The 22,146-nt window shown below is 35.8% G+C and overlaps 3 protein-coding genes across 3 annotated transcripts in view; all 3 read left to right on the top strand.

Annotated features, from left to right (window-relative positions):
- LOC107713740 (mitochondrial carnitine/acylcarnitine carrier protein-like) overlaps window positions 1-6,580 on the top strand; it is a 10,490-nt gene extending 3,910 nt beyond the window's left edge. The window contains exons 3-6 of the mRNA XM_016519349.1: window positions 605-677; window positions 756-865; window positions 4,889-5,010; window positions 6,518-6,580. Coding sequence (XP_016374835.1) covers window positions 605-677; window positions 756-865; window positions 4,889-5,010; window positions 6,518-6,580 — 368 coding nt within the window. The remainder of the gene's footprint in view (window positions 1-604; window positions 678-755; window positions 866-4,888; window positions 5,011-6,517) is intronic.
- A 3,348-nt stretch (window positions 6,581-9,928) lies between these two features.
- LOC107713748 (tafazzin-like) lies at window positions 9,929-14,559 on the top strand. The gene is made up of 11 exons (XM_016519353.1): window positions 9,929-9,974; window positions 10,583-10,697; window positions 12,355-12,483; window positions 12,631-12,676; window positions 12,768-12,853; window positions 13,274-13,354; window positions 13,438-13,479; window positions 13,552-13,614; window positions 13,714-13,766; window positions 13,868-13,945; window positions 14,072-14,559. The coding sequence occupies exons 2-11, from the start codon at window positions 10,589-10,591 to the stop codon at window positions 14,171-14,173; spliced, it is 789 nt and encodes a 262-aa protein (XP_016374839.1). The 5' UTR covers window positions 9,929-9,974; window positions 10,583-10,588; the 3' UTR covers window positions 14,174-14,559.
- A 4,142-nt stretch (window positions 14,560-18,701) lies between these two features.
- On the top strand, window positions 18,702-21,550 carry LOC107713741 (V-type proton ATPase subunit S1-like). The gene is made up of 5 exons (XM_016519350.1): window positions 18,702-18,784; window positions 19,195-19,321; window positions 20,381-20,444; window positions 20,566-20,651; window positions 21,274-21,550. The coding sequence occupies exons 1-5, from the start codon at window positions 18,702-18,704 to the stop codon at window positions 21,538-21,540; spliced, it is 627 nt and encodes a 208-aa protein (XP_016374836.1). The 3' UTR covers window positions 21,541-21,550.
- Window positions 21,551-22,146: the final 596 nt, after the last annotated feature.

Consider the following 22,146-nt stretch of genomic DNA (forward strand, 5'->3'; position numbering starts at 1 on the left):
TGCACAAGAGAGATCTGTTAGTTTAATGTAGTTTTGTGGGTCACCATTGTGCTGGAGAGTAGAGCCTGTGCTTCAGTCAATGATGAGCCACAACCACTGATGTTCTGCTGCTTTATTTAAAGGCAGTCACTGTGGAGTTGCTGATACAGTAATTATGTCTTTTTTACTTTATCTCACACATGTGTGCTACAGCTAACAGTGAACTGCAACGATTTGAGTTAAAGTCATGTTTTTAGTCAGCGTTTGCAGTTTTATACTAAGAAATATTCCTTCTCAGTGGGCTCAAATGAGATAAGCTCACAGTACTAACATCGTATGAATGCTAGTTTTTAAACTCTAACTGTTTGAAGCAATGGGAGCGGAGTTAATTTCCATGGTAGAATTACGGTAAAACACTGTAAAAATTAAGAGTTGTAAATTAACGGTTGAGAGCTGTAAATTAACAGTACCTTGCTGGCAACCCTGCTGCCAGTAAATAACTGTTATTTAACGGCACAATTTTTTACAGTGTAGGTGATATTGTGTGTGACATGATATATTTCCTGTAAACCAAAATTAATAGGTGGCCTTTATGGATGCATCTTTTTTTTTCTTTTTCTTTCAGATGTGCCTTCAAATGGTGTATACTTTCTAACTTATGAATACTTAAAACAGTTTCTGACCCCGGAGGGAGAGTGGTGAGAGTCACAACTTTGTCATTCTAGCTATAAATAATATCAGGATTTAAAACTAATGCTCATTTCATTTCTTCCAAGTGTTCATCATCTCAGCACATCCAGAGTTCTTCTCGCAGGTGGGATTGCTGGCATGTTAAACTGGCTGATTGCTCTGCCTGCAGATGTGCTAAAGTCAAACTACCAGACAGGTACACCACAGACATTTCTGAACGTGTCATTGTGTTTTATGACTTATATGCCATAAAATGGCTCTACATTGCACCCTAGAGGCACAAATAAAACTATAAAAAGTAAGTTAGTTATGCTGGAGATTCACTAAACAGTTGCTTCTCTTTTGTGTGTGGTATTTCACTGCAAAAACCTGCATCATATTAACTAACCATCAGCAAACTAATTTACAAGGCACTATCAGTGCTACACAGTGGCAGCTGGTGGAAAATTTACTAGGTCTAGGGCTGTGCCACATCCAACAATTTTAGCAAACATCCCAATATTATTTAATGCTAAACAGTTCAAGTTTAAGAAAAAAAGTTAGCAGAAGGAAAACGTATTACGACTTAAAACATTTTGAAAGCTTGAAACATATTTTAAATAAAGATAATTGTTTTTACCAAGTTCAGGATTAAGTTTGAGGATGGCTCTCTAAATTTTTTTCGAGGTAAATTAAAAATACTTTTTAGTTTTAATAATTCATAATTTTTAGTTTTAATCATTTATGTATACAGTGGAACAACAAAATCTGTGATGAAAAATTAAATGATACATTTGTTTAGAGCTTTTAATATAAATAACTTCAAGTAAAGCTGCAGTACCAAACAGGGCCACCTGGGGATGCCAACAGACCACTATAGCAGCCACCTTAACCACAAGCATACATACAGTACACAGATTCATTCAGAATTATTAAACACAGCAAAACACAAAAAATAAAAACTTTCTGAATTTGCCGAATGTGGCGATCTGAAGGTGACTCAACATCATCAGTCAAGTCAAGTCACCTTTATTTGTATAGCACAATACTGATTGTGTCAAAGCAGCTTTACAGTGTTAAACAGGAAAATAGATTGTCAATAATGCAAGAAGACAATGACAGTTATTTTTCCAGCTGAAGTCATCAGTAAACAGTTCAACAGTGTTCATGTCTGAGGCCCATATGTACATAAACACCACTGACCATCGCAAAAAAAAAAATATATATAAAACCTATATAAAATACTCATCAGACATGCAAGCATACTGAAATGTGCTCGTGCAAAAAGATATTAGTGTGCAGAGAGCGCACATTTATGGTTTGATTCACATTAATAATAACAGATTTGTGCATGCCTGTTGTGCGATCCTGTATGAAATTGTAATCGTCTTTACCTTGACTACAGTTGTCATCCATCAAAACTTTACGAGCGAGAAACTGGTTTACTTTATTCAGCCCCTACAGTCCAGTCCAGACTATAGTAGTGGCTCGTTTCAGGCGACAGAGAAATCGCCCATTTCGGACAAGATTTGAGGATGCTGATTGGCTAAATTTTATGTCATGTCTTGAAGTGTTCACAGCAATTGGCTAAACTGCTACATAAACCCGCCTCCTATGGGCGATTTCACTGTATACGTAGACCTTCTTTTCTATATTTACGGGAATGGCATAAACGCATACGAATAAAAGATGCTAGCCTTACAGAATTTGCAAGAATGTGGTTGTGAACATAGTTCCCTTTCATAGGAACTTCGAACTGCGTCCTCTAGGGGTCGCTATGGGGAACGCCTCGTCGTGACCCGTTACAAGGGAAAAGCTCCGCTCTCGTTTGTCTCTCTTTTTGAGGAAAGAGGAGCAGCCATATGCTTCCCGCGATTCAGGACCCGCCGCTGCTGAGGCACGGAAGGGGCTCGCCATAACCATGGCGAGCACTCCTCTCAGCATGGTGGCGTGGGTATACCGTTAGTGACGTCATGGCTGTCGCCGGCCAACAAGTTGGTGTTTTTTCAATGTATGCTTCAGACACGGGTCACGACGAGGCGTTCCCCATAGCGACCCCTAGAGGACGCAGTGTCTCGTTCCCTACTCAGGGAACCATGGTTACATAAGTAACCTGAGACGATTTTCATGTACTTCCTCAATAATGGAATTTTGTTTAACCTTCCATATTGCAGCCTTAATTGAACTTTTATTTTTGTATCTTTCAGTGTCCTTCACTAATATAGGTACTCTTGGTAAATATGAACAAATTGTCTTTGGAAAAATGTCTTTGCTGTTTATCTTATTGGTCTTTCATTCAAAATACACATTTTCTTTTTTTTTTTTTATTTAAGAAAAATAATTGAAGGGAAAAAAATTACAAAACACATTTTTAAAATATATCTGCCACAATTATTGGCCAGCAAATCCCACCTCTTGTTTAGTTTTTTCCTTAAAAAAACCCTTTGTTTTGGTCACACCATAAATACCAATGGTCCCAATGAAAGTCCCAGTTATGTTCGGCAAACTGCTAGTGCTTTTGTTGTATGATGACATCGAAGGCTTAATCATAGCAACCCTCTGCAAACTAATGTCTGCAATCCTTACAAATCGTTTAGGTGGGTGGCCAAACTTAGCTACTCAATTTGGTCAGTCACACTTTTAAACACATTTTCATTTTTCTATAAACCTAAAAATTAATTCTCTGTATCAAATTCAAGTGATTTTACTATGACTTCTGTTACGGAGTGACAGAAGCGTGAAACGTGCAGATCCATACGCAAAGCTTTATTCATAGACATGGTCATACACAGGCAGGGTCGAACACTGGCAAACAGGTATATTGAGGGCAAGACACAAGAGCAGTACAGAAAAACAAGAGCAGTACAGTAAACAAGCGTGGGTCAATCGACGGCTAACGTAATCCAGGGGGCAAGGCAAACGGATAATCCAAACATACAGACAATAGTCCAGACGAGGGGCAAACAGAGTCCGAAACGACAAGACAAGGGGTTAATCCAAGACAGGCGATAATTCCAGGGCAGGCGGCAGACTGACAAGATGAGATAAACAGGCTAAGATACAAGACTAGGCTAGACTGGACTAGAAAACACGGAAAGGCTCCGTAAAGATGCTATCGCTAACACAGTGATATGCGCAAACAATACTCGGCGACTAGAGCAGGATCTGGGTGGATGTTGTATAGTGTGTGTAATAGCTTCCCGGTGAGCGTGTTATTGGTTACAGCTGTGTGCAATCAGTGCAATGGATGATGGGAAATGTAGTCCAGGGTATAGTGTAACAGTCTGTGTAGTGTGAGAGTCCATGTCGTGAGCCTCTGGTGGTGAGTGAACGGAAGTTAATAGACCGGATTCGTGACAAATACAGCGAAAAACAGAAAGGACTTGAGGTTGCCATGGCAACCAGATACATTGCACATGAATTAATTGTAGTCTATTTTTGCCGTGTTAAACTTATGTCTTGAAAGTAATGCATAAACATGTTATCAACATGATCTCAAAGTATGCTTTTATAAAGTAAAGTAACACTTTAATCAGGTGAGACAACTTCTTACACAAATGAGAGGCTTTAGTATGTTTGATTTGCTTCATTATTTTATCTTCAAAATAATTAAAAATGTATTAAAATGCCTGTATTATATGCATATTTTGAGTTTATAATTTTATTTTATTCTTTTTTTAATATTTAGTAACATCTTTCAGTCACTATCTTTCCACAAGCCACGGCCATTGATCAATTGTTAACATCACTTTTAAATGAGCATTTCAGCCATTATCTTACAGTATAGCCATTTCCTTATTTGTGTGGCTCAACAACCCTTTGTAACTCATTATTACTGTATTGTATTCTTGGGTCTTTCCCGCAGGATGAGAATAGCAATTTGGCATTTATATCACCTCATATGTAAAACCCAGTGCCACTTAAGTGATTTAATGACTCAAGTGAACTTTATGAAGTATATATATATGAAGAGGAATTTACGTCAGTTAGATTTTATTCATAAGAATTTACAGAGGTGCTAGTAATTTTGGAGAAAAAAACATTTCTATATAATGTTTATCACATTTTTAAAAAGAATTTTACTTCAATTAAAGGTTGTAACATTTTTTCACAGTATGTTTTGTTCATAATTACCAAGCGTGCCAATTTTAGTGGGTTGCACTTAATACCGAAAGCATGTAGTACTTGTAGTAGTTAGTGATTAGAAAAAGCAGACAATGCTCTGTGCTCTGTCCTGCAGCCACAGACGGGCGTTACCGGGGTTTGAGAGATGTGTTAAAAACACTGTTACGGGAGGAAGGAGCCCATGCTCTCTACAAAGGCTTGAGCGCAGTCATGTTACGAGCATTTCCAGCTAATGCGGTGAGAAAACATACTCATGCTACCAATACATTTTTCAATATCAGCACTTCATTTGCCTATTGTCATGAAAACGTTTATTACAGAGTTCTAGTAGAGGTGTAGTAAATGGTTTTGTGAGCCTTTAGGATTTTATGGATTTCTGACTAAATATAGAATAGAATAGAATAGCTTTTTATTGTCATTGTACAGCTGTACGACAAATTTTTTTTTGCTATCACACTGAAGTGCACACATACATACAAGAATTTACATAGAAGTACATTTAACAAAATGCAAACAATGATACAGAAAATATAAACAGTGCAATGTAAACAGGTGTGCAGTAGACAGTGCACATGTAAACAGTTATATATACTAAATGTGCAAAATAGGTATAGTGCAAATGTATTAGATATGTACAGTAATGAGTGAAATATTAATAAATCAAGAGAATTAAGGAATAAATATATAAATATAAGAACAGGGTATTGCACAGGTACAGGTAGCTGTATGAGTAGTAAGTAACAACCTTTGAAGCTTGTGATAAAGTGATATGTCTTTTTTAATTGGAGTTCAGTTCTAAGATATATATATCTCCGTTAGTCACAGCGGTTGATAAAAACGGTAACAAAGTCTAATGACATAAAAGTATTTGTATATGCTGCCTTCACATGCTTTCAGAAATGTCCTACTTCCCACGTCTGAAGTCATAATTAAGTGTGTCGCTTTCAGGTCATTTCAGGTTTAGCATAGGTTATAGTTTATTAGCAAGTGTGCTGTTTTCCCCCAATCAAAGTATTTCTTTTTAAATCTGCTTTGTGTAATGTCTATTCAATGTTTTTCTCATTTAACACAATAATGACTTTAATATTGTGGAGGGTAATTTCTCAGCCAAAATTGATGAATGATTAAATTAGAATAATTAGAATAATCGACACATCATGTCACAAAATGTAATTAATTCGATTTTTAAAAAAAAATCATACATAGTAGAATTATTAGTAGAATCAAAATCTGCACGAGTTAGATCTGATCACCAAGGCTCTTTGAGCACAAACGTATGGACATGTAGCAACATAAAACAGACTTTTATTAATATCATATTTGGATAAATTCTCAAACTTCCTGCAGTTAAGGTAAATCATGCTGCTTTGAGGCCCCTGTCAGTCTCTTGACTGGCCTTTTGCAGATCTTAGCTCTACAGAGCAGCATATAAAAACACATTTACATTTAGATACACTCAGAACATTTGTAAGATTTGTAATCCAATTCAAACACATTTTGCAAACCTTTAGTCAACACTGGCAAACCACATTTTTGGCTGTGTACTTGCAGAATGATGCAGACACACCAGTGTACAACAATAAAAATATATATATATATATTTTAATACATTTTCCATTCTACATTTGATATTGAACAGATTCTGAATACTGAAATGAGTGTTGATATGTTTTGAAATGTTCTGCTCTTAATAGTGTTACTCTCTGTGTGTGTGTGTGTGTGTGTGTGTGTGTCCGGCTTGCAGGCTTGTTTTCTAGGTTTTGAGGTTGCACTAAAGTGCATAAACTACATTGCTCCAGACTGGTGATTTCCCAGCTACGACTGATGAGGGATGCTACACGACTGATATTTGAATACTTTTCTCTCTCTCTCTCTTTTTTCTTCTATGTAGCATTGTTTCACAGCCATTTTTGGGGTCATTTTAGCCCTTTTTGGAGTCATTTTTGCATGTCTTCAGTAAGAGGCAGAAAGTTTTGAAAGTTAAACATTTTGATTTGTATTGTTTTCTCTTTTCCTTACCATTTAATTTAGAACAGGTGACATAATTCTGTGCCTTATCCAAAGAAAGTTTCTGTCGCATCTGTTACTTTTGTATGATACTTTCTTACCGATTATGTCTCTCTTATCTGTTATCTTATGCTTATTATTTGCAATTTAATAACTGTAGCAATAAAAAAATATATATATATATATATATATAAAAATGAATAATGTTTTTAATTTCTGTATGTTTGAAAAATTCTTGGTTTTAAATTAAAACCGTATTTCTTTCCCGAATTTTGTTAATAATAATAATAATAGTAATTGTAGACCAATTACTATATGTACAAATCACAATCCTTGTATCATACTGTATATAAAATAATTGATTTTTAAATGTTATTTAACTGGTCACCTTTAAAACTTGCATCTCTATGTAAACTGTATGATATGCAAATTTATTAAACAGGAAAAACTGAAACATTACACTAATGTAAGTATTCAGACTCTTTATTTCACTATTATTATTATTATTATTTTTATTTTTTGGTACAATGCAACAAGCTTTACATACCTGGAGTTCTGAATCAAAAACAAAGGCTCTGTAATATTAACAGTGAAATAAATAATGGTGGAGACCTAATACCCTGTATCTCCGGACACTGTGTAAAATGTATATAAAAAATTACATTTACATTGTAATAATAATATGTTAAAATATATAATATTTGGTGAATATAAACAACTTCTTTAAAACACACACACACTCACACTCACACTCACACACACACACACACACACACTCACACTCACACACACACTCACACACACACACAGATACACACGCACACACACACACACACACACACACTAGTTTCCATGTTTTATGGGGACTCTCCATAGGCACAATAGTTCTTCTACGGTACAAACTGTATTTTCTATCCCCTTACCCTAAACCAACCCCTCACACAAAACACACTGCATTTATAAGTTGTTTCCTCGTGGGGACCAAAAAATGTCCTCACAAGGTCAAAATTTACTGGTATTACTATACTTGTGGGGACATTTGGTCCCCGTAACGCAGTGAATACCAATACAGTTGGATAAGTCATTTCAGTTATTTTGTTATTGTAAAGTAATTATGTGTAAGCTAACATTTGTAGCCTCAAGCTCTGACGCTGACGAATTCGTAAAATGAAGCCCTTGTTTTCTGCATTTATGATTCTGAAAGCCTTCAGCACAGCACGACATTGTAAATACACCAAATAACATTTTACTTTGCGCCAAACTTTTAATAATGCCCCCACTTCCGTGTGTGACGTAAAATGTGATGGTAACATAAATAGCATGTGCTTCCGCAGTCTTATTTAGGAATTGTTATAACCAAAAACGAGTCTACACGTTGTAATGATAATTTTATTCCAATTGTAGAAAAACCCTGTAAAAAACGTAACCAGTGACTTCAAAGGAATATTTCTTTATTTCTTACTAAAGCTGAAGGTTTATCTAGATTGGCGTATGCAGCTTTGGCTTTACATTTGGAAAATAACATTTGTAAAATGATAGACAATTTGTTATTTAACTTTGTTATAAATTTGTTATTAATTTTTTTTTTTACCTCTAATACACCACTATGTCCAACTGCTGTTTTAATAATACCTTTTACTTCTGTTTTACTTAAAGGAATTTCTCTGTCAATCTCTTCTTTTCTCAATGCTGACTTGGCCAGCTTATCCACCTCCTCATTTCCCTCTACACCTACATGGGCAGGTATCCATAAAAACTCTACTCTTACTCCTGCTTGGTTTATTCTATATAAATTCTGTAAAATTTCATAAAGTATATCCTAAACAGAATTTCTCTCCAAACTCTTTTTTTTATATATATATATATATATGGAGCAATCGTAATATACTCTATAAAAACAAGTCTTTATTTTTTCAGAACTGGTATAATAATAAAATAATTTTAGTACGTCATCGTTTTAATGAAAGTGGTCTTCTGCTGTCATATTATGAGTTTTTACAGAAGTTTAACTTTCCTGCTTCACCCAAAGAATGTGCATTTGTGTTTGATGCTGTTCCTTCCGGAGTCATCACACTGTTTAAAGGTCTTGAACTCTATGTTCCTCTTTGTGATCCATTCCAAACAACAGTGGGTAAAGCTTGTCTCGCTCCACATTCAAGTAACAACTGATTCGTGCTCTTTCTCAGAAAGGAGTCGTCTCCAAACCGTATGTTATTGCTTATTGGAGTGATTTGATAAATATTGCAAACTGGAAAAAAGTTTGGCTTTTGCCACATAACTACCTTATTGTGAACAAAGTCAGAGAAGTATCTTTCAAATTAATCCACAGATTCTACAGATCTAGTGAATAGTTACCTTAAAAAATTCAAACCTGATATTGACACAATGTGCAACTTTTGTAATATACAAGATGAAACAATTGTACATATATTTCGGTATTGTAATTATACTAAAGGATTTTGGAATAGTTTTTGCAAGTTTGTAATTGATTTGGTGTACTCTCAATTTTCTTTGTTTTGGAGAGATGTTTTGTTTGTTTTTGTAGATGCAGATAAAAATACAGAGAAAGAGTTTTATTTTATAAATCTATTACTTCTTCTAGCCAAATACCATATCCACAAATGTAAATTCTCCAACAATAAGCCGCATTTTAAGGTGTTTGTTAGAAGTTGCAACAATATTTTGAAACGCTCTCATTATCGGAAAACACTAAGGCGAGGAAAACACTAACTTGTTGTGCTTTTTTCAGGATTCCCCTGTAAAATTATTACTTTGTATTCATTTATTTGCTTATTTATTCATACTTGATTTTATGTTATCTGTTTTATTATTATTTTGTATCACTTTATTTAGGTTATAATTGGGTTTTCTTTCCCCTGGCTGTTATCTATGCTCCTTGTTATATTTCCTGATATTATGTTGTATTGTATTTACATTTGATATATCACTGGTTAATTAATAAAAAATAAAAAAGTGCTTCCGCAGTCACGACACACTCTTTTTCGTCTTTCTAATATTATTTAATCAGTACTGTTTTATGTTTCAATATTTATGTGGTGTTATATAAAAGCGAAAACGTCAAGGTCGAGGAAACTAATGACGACTACAAAACTACAACTCCCATGATCGCTCGTGATGGTATAGTACTTCCGGTGCAGCTGCCGTCCTGCGCGCGTCGGCTGACGGGACGGAAGGTGGGAGGGTTAAATATTTTTAAATTATACTTTTTACAATGAATCAAATTCACATTACAATTTAACGTTGTTGTTACAGAAAAGTGGCGAACAATTAACTACCTCCATTAGTAAATTCAGTCATATGCAATTAATTACTCTGTTTACATAATAATTTCAAGTTTAAAATGAGTAAGTTTCTAATTGTTTGACTTCTTAAGCGTCCAGCAGCTTTTATATATGGGGGTAGAATCGTTGCATAATTCCAAATAAATACATTATGATCCACAAATAAATGTAAAGAGATTTATGCAACGATTCTACCCCCATATTTTATATGTCGTGTTTTTTCGCTGTGTTTTGTGTTTTCACACATCACGCTATTTCTCAGTGTTGTGTAACTTGTGTTAACAGCTGCCAAGCTGCTCCTAACAGTTTTTATGTGGACATAAAGCTCTTGCTTATGCTTAACAAGTCTATCCCAGAATGATTACATGCTATATCTGATTCATCTGGAGCAGTTATATACTCAGCAGCTGACCTGTATCACTGCCTATAGATAAGTACGTTCCTAACAGATGCAAACCCGTTCAAATGTTAAAGTCTGTTCTGTTATGATATCTCATCAGTGCGAGATGCCCTCGGAGGTCACGTGGCCCTTCCCACAGTGCCCCCGCCTGGGCTGGAGAATATCCGGCAGCGTGGTCAGGGGCATGGTGGGCTCATACAGCTACCTCTGGACCAGTGAGTCTGATGTCTCTCCACATCCACATTTTGAATAATGTGGACTAGTGTTGTAGTACTTGAGACCGGTCTTGGTCTTGAGACCATTTTTTGAAGTTCTTGTCTTAGTCTCGACTGCATTTGTCTTGGTTTTAGACTAGCTAGAGTTTAGCTCCAACCCTAATCAAACACACCTGAAGCAGCTAATCAAGCTCTTACGAGGCATACTAGAAACTTCCAGTCAGGTGTGTTGAGGCGAGCTGGAGCTAAACTCTGCAGGACAGCGGCCCTCCAGGACCGAGTTTGGACAGCCCTGGACTAAATGGACTCAGGATTTTGTTTCAAGACCACAACTGTGGGGATATCACTAAATTGTCAATGCGTTGTCTGATTTATTTGTTAACATAATTAATGATTGGATTTAAACTTCCTGCTTCAAATGCAATCAATAAATTATTTCTAATTGTATTTCTTTGGACACTGCTGTGCCCGGTAAGAACTTAATGGGGAATTGTCATAAATGTAAAATTAAAAATGGCCTAAAAACTTCAAAAAGTGCTTGTATGAGATCTATACAGTACAGTATTATAACAGATAATTAAGCAATTGGCCTATCACAAGAGCAAGAGAGCTGTTTTCATAAATATGAGCATGATTGCAAATAGACTTGTGCCTGTATTCGGTAATGCGATATATCACGGTAATGAATATGCACGATATTGTTATCGTGGGCACTTCTAAATACCGTGAATAATTATATATTACAAATTATTCACCATGATATTGATTTTATACAAATGTTCAACAAACAAGAAGTTAATGTTAACTGAATTACATTCGACACAAAAATATTTCCAAACAAATCCATAGCACAAATGGGGCCCGTTCTTCGTACCTCGCTTAACACATCTGAGATGATCTGAAAGCTGCCAGATCTTCTAATCCTGATAACTGATCGATCTCTGGCTAATTTGCTTCTTCAAACGAATTTGCGGATTTGATTAACATATCTGGATTAAGTTGTCTAAGATTACTGCGCGTTCTCGTGTTCCCCGTAAAGGGCAGATGTATCGATACTCGAAACCACGATCAGCAATGCAGCGATTGGCTGGCGGCAAGACAGCTATGTCATGACATCATATAATTAAAAAAGACACCTGATGAAACTTGACAAATTACTGGACCTTTATAAGGAAGCAGCCAAGCGAACAAAACTACATATTTGTTATAATAGATAAATGAAATGGGCACTGTTTTTATTTTATTTTATTTACATGATTCCCAATTATTTATATTCATAATTTCTTGTACAGGCTTTACATTTTTATTTAAATGTTGTAATTAGAGATTCATGTAATTGTATATTTGAAGCAGATTTGTTATGTGACCGCATTAATTAAAGTTTCTTTAGTATCTGCATCTCCTTCGCTCCATCAAGCCACTCCCATAATAGCTGCCAGACACTCAAATTAATGCATGCCTCAGATTCACTGTATGCGTGTAAGACTCTAATACAATTATGCTGTGTCTATAATATTATAGATTACACAACATTATAATATTATTTCTAAATTATTATTATTTTAAATGGTTGTCCCTGGATTAGTAGGGTACTCTTGTAATGTGTACTATGAACTATGAAAGCTGTAACCTATACCTAATTGATCTGATTCTGCAGATTATTTTAACTCTTTGGTGGTGCACAACCAGGATGTTTTGTTGGACCTGGTTGATGAGCGTCCTCGGGACACGCCTCTTATCACAGTGTGCAATCACCAGTCCTGTATGGATGATCCACACATCTGGGGTAGGCAGAGCCTCAGTTTGAGTTATAAAATCATGGCTCCAACAAAAAAATGCACATTTGATATAACTGAGGTAACACATTTTAGAGTAGATTTGGCAGTAGATAATGTAAATGCATTTCAAGTGTTTGTGCACATTCTGATAACAGGAGTCCTGAAGCTCCGGCATCTGTGGAGCTTTAACAGGATGAGATGGTGAGTGAATGAAAGCAGAATCTGGAGACTCGTGTAAAAGTGTTTCGTCGCTTTATATCGTATCATATATGTGTTGTCTGTGTGTGCTCAGGACACCTGCTGCCTCTGACATCTGTTTCACAAGAGAACTGCACTCCAGCTTCTTCAGCAGAGGGAAATGTGTGCCTGTTGTTAGAGGTGAACTCATCTAATGCCACGCTTTTTTCCCCATTTCCTCAGTCTGTTTTTGTTTATGATTAGACTAAATTAAACTAAATCAAACTGAATTTGATAAGGTTTTTAAAAATGTATTTATTTATTTTTTTTAAGTTTTATATATATATATATATATATATATATATGACCATTATAGTTGATCAATTAATGTGTTGGTGTATTTTTGGGAACACACTCTTTAAGTCTGCGTGGTTGAAATCCCCAGCCAAGATGAGAAAAGCATCAGGGTGGGCTGTCTGCTGCTCACTGATGTGCTGGTACAGTTCATTAAGACTTACTTTGTGCTGCAGGGTCACATATATATATATATATATATATATGTATGTGTGTGTGTTTTAAAGGGGCATTTATTGAATGCATTAAACTGTCCTGTGTTTTTAGGAGATGGTGTATATCAGAAAGGAATGGATTTCCTCGTGGAAAGGCTGAATCAAGGGGAGTGGGTTCACATATTTCCAGAGGGTACAGACAGCAGAGGACACTCATATTTTTAACATTTGTTTGTGGTACAAGTTAAAGGAAATATGTTACATTTCTCCTCCCAGGTAAAGTTAACATGACTGGAGAGTTCATGAGGATAAAATGGGGTAAGAGTTGTGCTCCAATAATAGGATATAATTTGTTTTACCCTGCAAGTAAATCCTTCTATTCCTTGACAGGAATCGGGCGTTTGATTGCGGAGTGCACTCTTCACCCAATCATTTTACCCATGTGGCATGTAGGTAAGTTATGCACGTTCACATGACATAAGCTGTTACCGTATAGCACATAACTTCATGAATTCATATTTGAGCACTTGCTTATGTACCATATTGTTTCAGGTATGAATAATGTTTTACCGAATCAAACACCATACATCCCTCGAGTAGGACAGGTCAATACATATTTCGCTTGTGTGATGTGTCATACCTGATATTTGTCAATGACACACCTACAGAACTGTTTTGAGTCTGAGTGGACTTTTATTTTGTGCAGCGAGTAACTGTTGTAGTTGGAAAGCCGTTCACAGTCAGACATCTGGTAAATGCCCTGAGAGCTGACAACACCGGTCCGGTAGGTGGTCATGTCGGCACGAGATGTGATGTCTTGAGTGTTTACAAAGATAATAATAATAATAGTAGTCTTCTTCGAGTAGTAGTAGTCTTACAGTACAGAGTACGACATTATTTTTCTCTACAGATGGAAATGCGGAAAACACTGACAGACTTTATTCAAGGGGAGTTGCTCAGTTTGAAAGCCCAGGCGGAGGCGCTTCATCACAGGATACGGAAACACTCGTGACCCATGGAGGGACGTATTACAGGATAAAGGGCTATTCAGGACATTACCCATTAGCTAACCCGGGCCTTACAACTCAGCGTAGACACCGAGGAGAAACAATCATACAGATGACTACACCCAAAGAGGTCTACGGCATCCTTAAAATGATATCTGTGGGTGTCAGTTGGTTTGTGTGTGGACAGTCAGACATGGGCTAAAGGAAAACATCTTTTGTTGTTGTGAATGGGTTACACCTACAGAGAAAGTAAATGCATTTTGAGCTGTGTGCAGGACCTCAGGAGATATCTTGTGTGCAAGTCAGTGACTGGAAATGCCTTGTAGACTGTGGAGCACGCCTTCATTCTCCCACAGGTTTTTTTCTTTTCTTTTTTTAATTGTACAAAATACTTGACCCATCAAAAAAGCATTAGTATTAAGAATGATGAAGTAACTCTTTTACATCCTAGCATGCCAGTGAGTCGCTCTCTTTTTTTTTCTTCTTTGTATTAAATTTCCTAAACATTTAACATGTTAAATTTGTATGTACAGTTGTCAAAGCTGGATTATCATGACAACAAAGCCAAATTCTTGATTTAATGTTGGACTGTTGAAGTATTTTTTTTCAATTACAGATTGAGACATTTTAAATGGCAGATACGAATTGTTAGAGTTTTATATTTGATGCAGTATTTTACTGTAAACACAGAATACTTAATACAGAAATACTGTAAACACAGAAGCTGTACTCAATTATTTCTGGATGGGCCTATAGGCATTTGTGCCTATCCCACATATAATTATTCTTATTTGCCACGTCAACTGATGAAACGGACAGAATATGTACAAATGTACTGATGTACTGTGATCTTTAAACAATATCATCAACATGATGGCGTGAAAGACATTTGATCTGTTCTTTAAAGAAGACACGGAGGATCTTTTGATTTCGGTCAAGAATATCTGTAGCCTATTGTATATATTTCTCCAATAATGAAAGACATAATAATAACACTGTCCTGAACAGTAATCTGAATACAAGTCAAATAAGCATTTGATTCACATTTTCACCATATTTGCAATATTCACAATATACTTTGAAATCCAGTGACTGGAAGTTCAGTTCAGCAATAGTGAGGAGAGAGATTTTTTTTTATTTAAATCGTTCATATGCCCGTTCACATTTTCATCACTTTCTATTTAACATTTAGTCGTTGTATGAAAATGCCTTTTAACGGATTATATCAAATATGTTTTTATAAATGACAGCTTAGCAACTTTTTTAAAAGTATTTTTCATTTTGAACAACAGATTTAATATATATACATATTCAGTATAATCTTATATAAACATATGGGCATCTATACATACAATTCTCTGGTAACGCTTTAGAATAGGGAACGCTTATTCACTATTAACTACGACTTTTCCCTCAATAAACTCCTAATTTGCTGCTTATTAATAGTTGGTAAGGTAGTTGTTAAGTTTAGGTATTGGGTAGGATTAGGGATGTAGAATAAGGCATTAATATGTGCTTAATTAGTACTAATAAATGGCTACTAATCTGGTAATATGCATGCTAATAAGCAACTAGTTAAGAGACCCTAAAATACAAAGTGTTACCAATTTTCTTTATCTAACTGTACCAGCACCTATCACCTAAAAATACATATATACATGTGAACCTATATTCAAAGATACCGAATATTGTAAATAATACAGAGCAACTACCCACCCACCTCTCTCCGTCTGCTTGATACGCGCCGCATGGGGAAAACGGCTCAAACTAAATCAGTTATTGGTGAAATGGTCCTTGGATCTCATTCAGTTTGAGTCGCTCTCTTTTTTTTTCTTCTTTGTATTAAATTTCCTAAACATTTAACATGTTAAATTTGTATGCACAGTTGTCAAAGCTGGATTATCATGACAACAAAGCCAAATTCTTGATTTAATGTTGGACTGTTGAAGTATTTTTTTTCAATTACAGATTGAGACATTTTAAATGGCAGATACGAATTGTTAGAGTTTTATATTTGATGCAGTATTTTACTGTAAACACAGAATACTTAATACAGAAATACTGTAAACACAGAAGCTGTACTCAATTATTTCTGGATGGGCCTATAGGCATTTGTGCCTATCCCACATATAATTATTCTTATTTGCCACGTCAACTGATGAAACGGACAGAATATGTACAAATGTACTGATGTACTGTGATCTTTAAACAATATCATCAACATGATGGCGTGAAAGACATTTGATCTGTTCTTTAAAGAAGACACGGAGGATCTTTTGATTTCGGTCAAGAATATCTGTAGCCTATTGTATATATTTCTCCAATAATGAAAGACATAATAATAACACTGTCCTGAACAGTAATCTGAATACAAGTCAAATAAGCATTTGATTCACATTTTCACCATATTTGCAATATTCACAATATACTTTGAAATCCAGTGACTGGAAGTTCAGTTCAGCAATAGTGAGGAGAGAGATTTTTTTTTATTTAAATCGTTCATATGCCCGTTCACATTTTCATCACTTTCTATTTAACATTTAGTCGTTGTATGAAAATGCCTTTTAACGGATTATATCAAATATGTTTTTATAAATGACAGCTTAGCAACTTTTTTAAAAGTATTTTTCATTTTGAACAACAGATTTAATATATATACATATTCAGTATAATCTTATATAAACATATGGGCATCTATACATACAATTCTCTGGTAACGCTTTAGAATAGGGAACGCTTATTCACTATTAACTACGACTTTTCCCTCAATAAACTCCTAATTTGCTGCTTATTAATAGTTGGTAAGGTAGTTGTTAAGTTTAGGTATTGGGTAGGATTAGGGATGTAGAATAAGGCATTAATATGTCCTTAATTAGTACTAATAAATGGCTACTAATCTGGTAATATGCATGCTAATAAGCAACTAGTTAAGAGACCCTAAAATACAAAGTGTTACCAATTTTCTTTATCTAACTGTACCAGCACCTATCACCTAAAAATACATATATACATGTGAACCTATATTCAAAGATACCGAATATTGTAAATAATACAGAGCAACTACCCACCCACCTCTCTCCGTCTGCTTGATACGCGCCGCATGGGGAAAACGGCTCAAACTAAATCAGTTATTGGTGAAATGGTCCTTGGATCTCATTCAGTTTGAGTCAGACTCATGTCTCTTCTGCCTCCAGGTACCTTATGAATGGTTTCCATGTCTCAGCAAACTGATGTCTCGTTCTGTAAATGGAACCATATACTGTATGTTCTAAATGGAGTGTTTTTGTAAGTTCATTAAGCCAAAGCTGCAGTGCTATTTTGTCACACTGCATTTTTTCTTAATGTTATACTTCATGTCATTACAAGACCAATAGCGTATAGTTTCTAAATCTGCCAAATCATCCGCCAACCAGCTGCTAAAAACATGCAAGTGTGCAGAACATGGAACTTAAACGGAGAGAAGGATAAAATCCATAAATGTCACTTTTATTAAAATTAATTTTGAAAACAGCACAGTAACAAATGGCAGCAACAAGAAGCAAAATAAAACCGAAGACAGAAAGTGAAGGGTGGAGCTGAAGGAATTAACTTATATAAACAGAACTTAACTAAAAACAAGGAAAGAGTTACAAACGGATGGTGTTTAAAGCTTATTTGTTCATAGACAGTTTAATAAATGTAATCTAAGGTAATGCTCAAGTTCTTTCATAAAACAAAAAGAGGTCCAAGATATTAATATTTGGATCTGTGAAGCAAAACTCAGTTTGCCAGTCAAACAAATTAAGCGAAATCGGTAATAAAAATTAAGCAACAACAACAGTATGGAAAATTATTTTGGAGACATGGGAAACTGAAAATGATCCAAGCATTTGTTATGAGAATAATACATTCAGAATTAAATAATTGACTGACTAACAGAATATTTTTGATCAAACCAACTCTGAGAATAATATTGATTTATTCCTATCAATATTACAATTATTCCAAGTAATAAAAAAAAATGGAAATACACTTTTATAAAGACACTAGAGTTGTATTCTTTCCTCAGGTAAGATCCTATCAGGAGACACCATAGAAAGATTAAATTTCATCCTCTAAAGATTTGAAAAGCTTATATTAATGTTGTATCCAAAAATAAATAGCATGTGAAGACAGAAGCAAGTTAACACAGAAAGTGTCTGAAAACTCTTCCGAAACAGGTGTTCTTCACTGTAGCCCCCTGCAAGCCTGTCAGAGCTATGAGTAGCCTACACCAGTTATTTTTCCACCGTGACCTGTAGAATTTCACATAGTAAGCAGTTACAGAATGTGATTGCTGAAAGAAAAGAAAATCAGTTTTAATCTGTTTAGGGAATGAAAATAAACTTTTCTCAGTAAACCTATTGATAAAGACATTATAGAACAAGAACAAAGCAAATAGCTTTACAGCTTCATACGTCATTGATTCATCACGCCGAAGATGGCCGGTTATGACGTCACGACTCATCTGCGCCGAAGATGGCTGCTCTGAGGACGGTCTCCGGGTACACCGGGATGATTTTGTTTTGTTTTCTGTGTGCGATCGCGACAGCGAAAAGCGATGAGCAAGTCCCTCTGGTCGCCTGGGCGAGTGATGGGTAAAGACTGGTAGTATATGAGTGTAGTCATGGAGATGTGATGGCGAGAGTTAGCTTTGGCGGTTTGCTAGCTGAATGAGACGGTCGCTGTCCAGTACTGAAAACCCGTGGAAACACTTCAATATGAGCTTTAAACATTTACATTCTCTGATAAACCGCACATGTTTAGGAATCTAACTCTCTATGCATCTACAAGCTTCAGTGTGTTTACTCCAGATAGGAGTGTTGATCTCGAAAGCTAGTGAACTGTCAAGGCAGCACTTTGGCCGTCAAGATGTTTACTAGAATCTGCTTTGATCCGGGTTTTGTGTTTGTCAGAGTTATACTCCTGATGGTCATTGTGTGGGTTTGTCTTAGAGTCATGATATGTGTTTTTCTAGCCCTGTGCTCTTCTAATGTGTTGTGTGTAGGTTTGCCTTGTCTCCTGTGAATGCTCCATCAGCGGGTCACACTGTGTCTGTGGAGGAGCTGGAGTCACACCTGAACACAGCGCTGAGCACCGCGCCGCATAACCTGCTGCTCTTCCTGCAGGATAAAGTATGCACTATATTCATAACAAACAGATTTATATTGTTTGCTTTAGTGTGCCAATGGGGAATTATTTGTGCAGCTCAACTGCTTTTTGTGGCACATCATTACTGTTTTGTCTTTCCCACAGTATTGAATGACTATAGGAATTGAACCCCAGGGTGGAGATATTAGTGCAGGACACACACACACACACACATATATATATATATATATATATTCGTGACTGCATACTTATCATCAATATAAAAGACAAAAATAAATGAAAACAAAAGAAAGAAAATAAAGCGTGGAAAAAAATTCTAAGCATATAAGGTTTCTGTTGTCCACTTGTTACAGAGCACATTAATACTAGGTGTAAATGAGGCCAGAGAGACAGACAGCGCAGAGAGACAGACAGCAAGAGAGATAGTATAATTATCACAATATCACAAATGGATGCACATTTCTAAATGAATTACTGCTAGCATTCCTGGTGAGTTTTACATTAATGCAATTCAGTGAGTGCCTTCCAGTTATCATCTAAAAAAATTTTTTTGTTTTATTTATTTATTTATTTTTACATTAAGTTTATTTACAAAGTCTTTTGCCAGTGCAGGGTAGTGTCACTAAAGTGGTTTATGCTGTCAATGCTGAAATGCATGAAGAAGATATAAATAGATTTCTCTTCTATTAACACCTTCTGCAACTAATGATGGAAATAAGCACATATCAAACTCTGTGGGACATTTATGGGATCTCACTATATTTTAAGGCAATAGGATATGCACATACTTTGTAACAGAAAGGATTTATTACAGCACTGACATGAGGTTAAATGCATGAAATAATAATTAATACTAAATAATAATAAAACCATTAATTGTAGCCAGTGTATGTTACCTTAATTACCTTGGATATAGTGAGTGAAAGTGTCTTATGAAAGAACTATTATGAACTATTAATAAGCATAAAGTGTCTTATGAAATCCATATAGTAAAGAGGATGAGAGAGGCAGAGCTGAAAAATGAGAAAAATCCAAGAACAGACTTTTTTTAAAACCTTAAAAGGAACTCTTGATCTTATGAGGACTGTAAGCTGTCTTTTTCTTGCAGTGATATGATGTCTACTAAAGAAGTGCTCAGTGGAAACGGTACGTGTCCTATTTCAAAAGCGTTGTGCTCTAACAATTATTATTATTGTAAAACAAGCTAAGATACTAATACAATGAGGTGTTTTCCTGCAAATGAATGGCATTATGTTGTTTGCTGTAGATGAGGTGATTGGTCAGGTGCTGAGCATCATGAAAGCTCAGTCTGTGCCGTATACCGCAGTATTTACTGCACTTTGGCCCTCAAGGGTAAGACTTCTCTGCAACTATCCTGTATGCACGTACACACCTTCAGGTAGTGTGACCAAAATCTTATTTTAGAATATGAGTAATTTTAGATTACTGTACTGGTATACACGGCAGTCATTTTATTATTATTGGAAATTCAACTGAAAATTGTTTATATGCTAATAATAAATGCCTTACTTTAGTTAAATACTTTTCATGTGAGTTACTTTGTCTCAGTTGATTTTTTTTTTATTTTTTTGAAATAAATTAAATGACTTAATGGAACGCTAACAAAAACTCTAAAGCTTAGCACGTAACACATTAAGTAGCGCTTGAAAACGAAAGAGTAAAACTAATCATTTAAAAGGAAAAGTTTCCCACTGTAATATCAAGTTCAATGAGTCACATTTGAAAATTTGCCCACATAAAATGGACAGATTTGAATTCAAAAGAGATTAATTTGTCAACTACCAAAATAGTTTTCACAGGTGCTCGTGATGTGCACTGAGACTCTGCATCTGAGAGGCAGGGAGTGCTTTTCTGGAGGACTGCATGCGTACAATACCTGTGACTGCACAACTGTTGAATTTTTTAATGTTTAATGTGAGCACAGTAAATTGAAGGTGGCTTGTGTTTGTCTCAGGTGATAGAGGAGGTGTCTCCAGCTGTGCAGTCTGTCTGGTCACGATCCCTATTGCAGTCACGTCGTGAGGAGCCTACCGCTACGAACCCGCCTTTGGAGTTTAAGGAGAAGGGCTCCACCTGCATCCTCTTGTGGGCGGAGAAGCTGGTGGTCAGCCAGTATCGCTCAGGAAAGTGGGAGAGGCATGACCTTGCCCCCAAAACCTTCGGTGAAGGTGTGGAACCCAACCTGTCTGGATCATCCTGCAATGAGACGCACTCCCGGTAAATAGTGCTCAACTTCATGTGAGGTTTAAGTTAAAGGGACTATTTTCTACGGTATTTGATTTTTCCCCTGATATCCACTTCTAATGTTAGTTTCAGGATAATCATTATCTCATTATCATTAGTGTTGACAATTTTCCACCCCTTTTTGAGAATTAAATGAAATTACTGCTTTTATGATGATTGCTAACCATGTGAAAATAGTAACAGTGCCCCACCATACTAAATAGCTATTGACATGTAAATCTGACCAATCGCATTCTTATTTGCACTGTGGGAGTTGGCCTTCAAGGTTTGGACCATTCACAGTACTCTTGTATATAGTACACTGTTTGATAGGGGTGTGAATCTTTAGGCACCTCATGATCTGATTCAGATTCTGGCAAAAATAATTCTTAACATAATTGAATGCATTCACATTAATGCAATGATCTATTTGCATGTATCAGATGTTTCGTCCTGTCCTTAAGACATACATTACTGTGTTTACATTTATTTTGTATCAGATGCAATTGTAAATTTGGAGATTCAAGTGCATTAAACCGCAAGTTACGCACAGCTGCTTGCTGTGAGCGTCCTGTCTCTAGTGGACACAAGTGCACTTGTGCAT

The sequence above is a fragment of the Sinocyclocheilus rhinocerous genome, unplaced genomic scaffold (genome assembly GCF_001515625.1).
Source record: "Sinocyclocheilus rhinocerous isolate Xijiao unplaced genomic scaffold, SAMN03320098_v1.1 scaffold569, whole genome shotgun sequence".
In the NCBI taxonomy this organism is placed as follows: domain Eukaryota; kingdom Metazoa; phylum Chordata; class Actinopteri; order Cypriniformes; family Cyprinidae; genus Sinocyclocheilus; species Sinocyclocheilus rhinocerous.